The sequence below is a fragment of the Lolium rigidum genome, chromosome 4 (assembly GCF_022539505.1).
Source record: "Lolium rigidum isolate FL_2022 chromosome 4, APGP_CSIRO_Lrig_0.1, whole genome shotgun sequence".
NCBI classification, from domain to species: Eukaryota; Viridiplantae; Streptophyta; class Magnoliopsida; order Poales; family Poaceae; genus Lolium; species Lolium rigidum.
Genome location: NC_061511.1, coordinates 195,640,743 through 195,647,244, shown reverse-complemented (window position 1 = coordinate 195,647,244; position 6,502 = coordinate 195,640,743). Strand labels below are relative to the sequence as shown.

Below are 6,502 nucleotides of genomic sequence, written 5' to 3'. Positions count from 1 at the left end.
GGTTGTGGTTTTATGAAACTCTAGACCGAAGGATAGCGGTTTTATGAATTTTTGTCTTTAGAAAAAGAAAGTACGCAATGAAGAACCTGATACAATGAATTCACCGAGTCTTCCAACATAACCGTCAGGTCAGCTCCAACGTTTGTTATCCTCTTTTAAATTCACAAGGTGTAGTAGGATGGAAATAGTCGTGACACAGATGCAATCAAATGGATGAGACACACGGACCGTGTCACTGTGCAGCCCGCAGCTGCGATCACGTCCTCGGACAATTTCCAACCCATATGCCCGGCCTGCAGGCAGATGCCAGAGATCACGGAAGGAAGGACGCGATCAGATCAAACCAACCGGCCGCTTCAACTCACCTGTCTGTCCGAACCCGAGCCGAGTCATCGAATTCATGCCCACCCTACCAATCCATCTCACCCGTCCATGTCCCCTGATCCAACGTCGACACTTCACCACCACATCCTCCTTCAAACATTCTCACCTACAAAATAATACTCTAATAAGAGAAGGCTAGATTAGAAGAAGAGAATAAACAAAGCTTATTCGGGTAAGCGTGGCATCAAGGTCCAGGAAAGTCAGGACGATTCCGTCCAGGTTCTCTTCTCCACCCCAATCCCAGCTCAACGCGCCAACACGTCTCACTCGTATCGTATATATACCCACTCCTCTTCTCCATCTCATCTCAAATTCTCAATAAATCCATAATCATATCCAAGTTCAATTCGACAACAAACCCTCCACGCATCCTCTGCCTTCCGGCTGCCGCAATGGCCAACGCAAGAACCGCGACGCCGTCTCCTTCCACTTCTTCATCATCCTCCTACTCCTCGTCGGCCTCCGACGAGGACATCCTCCGCTCCCTGCGCCGCCTGGCGCGGGACCTGGCCGCCGCCGACCCGCCGGCGCCGTTCCTCCGCGCGGTCTTCGCGTCCGTGTCCCGCCGCGCGCGGCTCCTCCTCGCCGTTTTCGACGACCTCCTGCTCCTGGGTGGCGCGCTGCCGCGGTCGGCGTCGCTGTGCCTCCGCGAGGTGCTCCTCGTGCTGCAGCGGTTCAAGGCCGTGGTGGCCGACTGCGCCGCGCGCAGCCGCATGCGCCTGCTGCTGCAGTCCGACGAGGTGGCCGCCCGCGTGCGCGAGCTGCAGCACGACCTCGCCACGCTCCTCGACATCCTCCCCGTCGCCGACCTCGGCCTCGCCGACGACGTCGCCGACCTCCTCGCTCTCGCGTCGCGCCAGTGCCGGCGCCGCGCGCCCGAACCGGCCGCCGAGCGGGAGCTCAAGGCCGGTGTGCTAGCGCTCATCCTGGAGGTGGAGCGGGAGATCGTGCCGGGGAGGGAGAGGCTGGAGGCTATACTGGAGGAGGTGGCCATCAACGACCCCGCCGGATGCAGCGAGGAGATCGAGACCCTGGAGCGGGAGATCGGGGACCGCGTCGCCGAGCGCTGGACCTCCGCCATGATCGCCCTCGTCGGCCTCCTTCGCTACGCCAAGTGCGTCCTCTTCAGCGCCGCCACCCCGCGGCCGCTCGACTCCAAGGTAGACGTGGATCTTGACAACGAAGACTCCGACGCCGCCGAGCCTCCGGCCCCGCCGCAGGACTTCCGCTGCCCCATCTCGCTCGACCTGATGCGCGACCCCGTCGTCTCCTCCAGCGGGCAGACGTACGACCGCGAGTCCATCACGCGGTGGTTCGGAGCCGGCAAGTCCACCTGCCCCAAAACCGGCCAAGTCCTCACCAACCTAGAGCTCGTCCCCAACAAAGCCCTCAAAAACTTAATCACGCGGTGGTGCCGCGAGAACGGCGTCCCCATGGAAGTCAGCGGCGAGCCCGGCAAGCCCGGCAAACCCGAGCCGGCGCCACCGGTGGCCGCCAACAAGGCCGCCGTCGAGGCGGCGCGGATGACCGCCTCGTTCCTGGTAAAGAAGCTCTCCGCGTCTTTTTCCCCGGGGTCGGACAACCGCGTGGTGCACGAGCTGCGGCAGCTGGCCAAGTCCGGCGGCTCCGGCAGCCGCGCCTTCATCGGGGAGGCCGGCGCGGTGCCGCTGCTGGTCCCGCTGCTCACCTCCGACGACGCCGCGCTGCAGCTCAACGCGGTCACGGCGGTGCTGAACCTGTCCATCCTGGAGGCCAACAAGAAGCGCATCATGCACGCGGACGGCGCCGTCGCGGCGCTCTGCGAGGTGATGGGGTCGGGGGCCACCTGGCGCGCCAAGGAGAACGCCGCCGCCACCGTGCTCAGCCTGTCGGCGGTGCACACGTACCGCCGCCGGCTGGGAAGGAACCCGCGCGTGGTGGAGGAGGTGGTGCAGCTCGTGCGCACCGGCCCGTCCAGCACGAAGAAGGACGCGCTCGCCGCGCTGCTGTGCTTGTCGGCGGAGCGGGAGAACGTGGGGAGGCTCGTGGGCGCGGGCGCCGCCGAGGCGGCGCTGTCGGCGGTCGGCGAGGAGGAGACCGCAACGGCCGTGCTGGCGTCGCTCGCGAAGAGAGGAGGCGCGGACGCGATCGTGAAGATAGACGGCGCCGTGGCCAGGCTCGTCGCCGAGATGCGGCGCGGGACCGAGTGGTCGAGGGAGTGCTCCGCGGCGGCGCTGGTGCTGCTGTGCCGGCGCGCGGGGGCCGCCGCGGTGACGCAGGTGCTGGCGGTGTCCGGGGTGGAGTGGGCGATCTGGGAGCTCATGGGCTCCGGCTCCGAGCGCGCGCGGCGGAAGGCGGCGTCGCTCGGCAGGGCGTGCCGGCGCTTCGCGGCCGCCAACGTGGTGCAGGACAGGGAATGCGTAACTTCAACTACCGTCTCGCCGCGGGCCGTGGCGGCGGCGTGAATTCGGTTCCGCTACACTGATCCGTAGGAACAACTCAAAATCCAAAAAAGAGATTAGAAATTCCTTCCTTGTAAAAAATTTGTTGATTGGCTTGTAGTTGTAGGCTGCCACGATTCTTTACTAGTAGCCCCAATGGGACACATTAAAGAGTAATTTGATCAACTGTGCATACACACAACATTCTTTGCTTCATTTTTTAGTTGTTAATAACATTGTAACAATGGAGAAATACAAATGAAATTGCTGTACAAAAGATTATGAATTTGTGATGCTCATTCTTGGTTGGTCCTGTTGAACGCGGCAACGGTTTCAGCTGTGCTCGCATACTATACCCGACACTGACAGAACGGAACGCGTCTTGCGGATCGCAATGATTGGGTAATCGATGGCGCCACGGCGTCCGTGAGTGGTTGTCGCGGTGCCGGCCTTTCCCAGCCGTTCGTCCGTTCAAAGAAGATGAAGAAGAAACCTCGAGGCGAGTAGTGCACGATAGAGGGCGACGAATATGTCTCGCGGCTGGAAATGCTCGATGAAGAGTGAGCAGTGCGCATTTCCAGCTAGCCTTCACCGGCTTTTGGGCAGAAAGGGCGGCGCTTTGCCCGCTGCCAGCCCGGTGCGCATCATCCATGCTACTCTAGGGGGTGTGATTGGTTTCTTGTAAACACATTTCTCGTATGTAGTACTATTCATTAGAGGTTAAAAGCATCTTCACTCATCCTCTTTAAATGGGCTCCGGCATTACTGATTTTTAGCCCATATGTGAGGGTTTAGATGCAACATGCAAGCGTGAAAGTCGGAAAACTCTAGAAAAAGGCCGACCTTTGCGAAGGGAAGGCAACTCGCTCCGCACGCGACAAGTGGCGCGTTGTGGTGCCAGAAAATCCCTGGGAAGTGGTCTCCCTGCACGCCACGTGTCGCAAGGGGAAGCAAGGTGGGGATGGGGGAGGAGAGAGAAGACTGGGTTGTGTCACTTTTTTCCCTTTTTCTTCTAGATTCGTTTTTTTCAAAATGAAATATCTTGAGAACCGTAAGTCCAAATTGCGAACCGTTTTCACTTTTGAGATCCTCGCGTCGAGATCTTCGAAACTAGATCCCATGTTGATAGGTTTGGAGATACTTTTTTCGTACTTCCAATAGTAGTATGATTGTACTCGTGGTGTGTCTAACTCGTACTTCGTGTTTCAACCGATAAATACTTCGTTTTTAGTGTGTTTGGTGCAGTTTTTCCCTTTACTCGCTCGTGTGCGGGATCTGTACCTGCACTTACGCGTGATCTGTACTCGCTCGTGTGCGCCATCGTACTTACGTACATGTACTTGCTCGTGTTCACGATCGTACTCGCTCGTATGCGCGTTTGTACCTGCTCGTCTGCGTGATTGTACTTGTACTTCGCTCGTGTGTTCAATCGTACTCGTGTGTTGTGCGTGATCGTACTCTGCTCGTGTGCACAATCTGTACTCGCTCGTGTGCGTGATCTGTACTGCATACTCGCCTGTATGTTCATCTGTACTCGTGTGTTGTGTGTGATCTGTACTCGCCGTGTGCACGATCAGTATCTGCTCATGTACGTGAGTGTACTTGTACTTCGCCCGTGTGTTGTATATGTAGTTGTACCTACATATTATACACAACTCTACTCGAGTATTTTACTGATTGTACTCGCACTTATAGTTTTGTAATTGGCACCTGTGTTTTGATTTAAAAAAAAAACGAACGAGGACATGTGAGCTAGCTAGCAGCTTTGTACTTCGATCGTTAGCTGCAGCTATTTCGCTAGACGAGAGGAGAGCGCGCGGACGGGAGGAGCAGGTACAGTGTGCATACTCGCGCGGGCGGAACGAGCACGTACAGCGCGCGGCGTATGAAGCGCGGACTCGCGCCGGTCGCGGTGAGGACACGCGTCACCTCTTCGTGCATCTGGCGGGACGGAATTTTCCCTTTGCAAAGGTTTCCCTTTATCTAGTTGTACCCGTGAAAGTCGGTCCGGTCGGCTCCGAGTTATCGTCCCAATACAAATGAAAAACTAGTTATACTCCTGCCTACCCCTATTCTACATGTTTCTTTGTAGTAGTTGTAGTCAGCGGAGTTGTCGTCGTTCCACCATCGCTCGTCGACCGCGGCTGAAACCTATGCAGAGGCGGTGGTTGTATCCGGAACAGCTGTGGTTGCGCACGCTGCAGGAACCAGTGGCCGCAGCAGCTGCAGCCTTGTCCGTCCTTACCACGACATGCACGGTAGGCCTACTCCTCCCACCAGGACCAACCGTAGTCAACAGGCGGCTGGGGTTACAGGGAGGCACGGATGGCTACACGCTAGACCGGATTACCGCCTCGGGAGACGAGACAGGCAACATCTCACTGCCAAGGCTGGTCCGCGTGAATTTTCCATCCATCCGGCGCCCCCGCTAGCACTCCCATGGGTAGGGTTCGGCCTGGGGACGCTGGATAACACCTTGACCTGCGCTAGTGCAAAAAACAAATTGGGGGATGTGGTTGGGCATGGTTTTTAGCGCCGGCGTCCCCTTACGGCTTTAAGGGGCCTTTTGAAAGAGAGAGTGGAGATGCTCTAAACATCGAGTATTTGGTAGCTCACATGGGGTATGACTTTTGAAACAGCCTAAAAATCGATCCGGGAGGTATGATAGATTATGTTGTTTCCATGTGGACTGTAGTTCCATGTGGACATGCGCTGACAAGTACCATTAGAAAGGACTACATTGTTCTTATGTTTGTACTAACAAGCTTGTGAAGATGGACTATGCACGGCGCGCAGGGACAGGTTTCCTACAGCTGGGTACCAGGACCAGCTTGAACCAGAAGGTGCCGAAGCCGGTGGTGTCTGGCAGGGTACAAGCATAGGTGATGCCATTGCAGACCCATGGCCACCAGCCAATGCTCGGGCACATTCCAAGGGCCCTAATTCCACGCCCCCGCTACATCCAACTACACGTCGACGACTTGGACATGATGGTCGTCCCATCAACGTTTCAGCAGGGCCTCGGGGAGTGGAGCAAGATCACACTGCCCTGCAGTGTGGGTCTCGGTGACATGGGATACCTTAGTGGGCCTGTGACCTCAGCATCCCTGGTACATGTTTGGGAAGAAGCCCATGAAGCTAGAAAAATGGAGGCATCCGAAGCCGAGGAACTAAGCGTATCGAATAAGGAAAGGACCATCTTGGAACCGACATAAACATAGCCTTGCATGTTTATGTGTAAACCAACCCGAACTGAACTCTGAGACCTAGCGTCCTATATAAAGGCTAGGAGGAGCCAACGGGAGGGATAATCAACTGCTATAACCCTAGCTTTGTTCTAGTTTTACGACGACTTTGCCTTCCAATCAATATATTGTTGGACTACCTTGTTTGTCTGATAAGCCGATGAAACCACCAGCGCACATCTTTCCCTGAAACCCCAAGTCCATATCCATGGATATTGCCGAGGTTAACCCTTGTCAGTCGGCTTGCGGTTTCTGCGATGAGTGGGTGCAGGATGGTGTTGGGGTGGAACTGACAGGAGGTCGTCCAAACGTACAATATCCAGTACAACTTCACGGTGATTCAAGCCTTCGCCCCGAAGATGACGATCTACAAGTCAAACGACTTTGCCGCCAGGCTCTATGCCTACAATGATCACAGCTAGACGGCGGCCGCCGTTTCCGCGCCGATGTGAT

At 56.6% G+C, this 6,502-nt stretch overlaps 1 protein-coding gene across 1 annotated transcript; it reads left to right on the top strand.

Annotated features, from left to right (window-relative positions):
- The first annotated feature begins 717 nt into the window (after window positions 1-717).
- LOC124649154 (U-box domain-containing protein 16-like) lies at window positions 718-2,946 on the top strand. The gene has a single exon (XM_047188820.1). The coding sequence runs from the start codon at window positions 777-779 to the stop codon at window positions 2,826-2,828; it is 2,052 nt and encodes a 683-aa protein (XP_047044776.1). The 5' UTR covers window positions 718-776; the 3' UTR covers window positions 2,829-2,946.
- Window positions 2,947-6,502: the final 3,556 nt, after the last annotated feature.

Excerpts from the sequence above, each read along its gene's own strand:
- LOC124649154 (XM_047188820.1), top strand. The coding sequence starts at position 777 with ATGGCCAACGCAAGAACCGCGACGCCGTCTCCTTCCACTTCTTCATCA.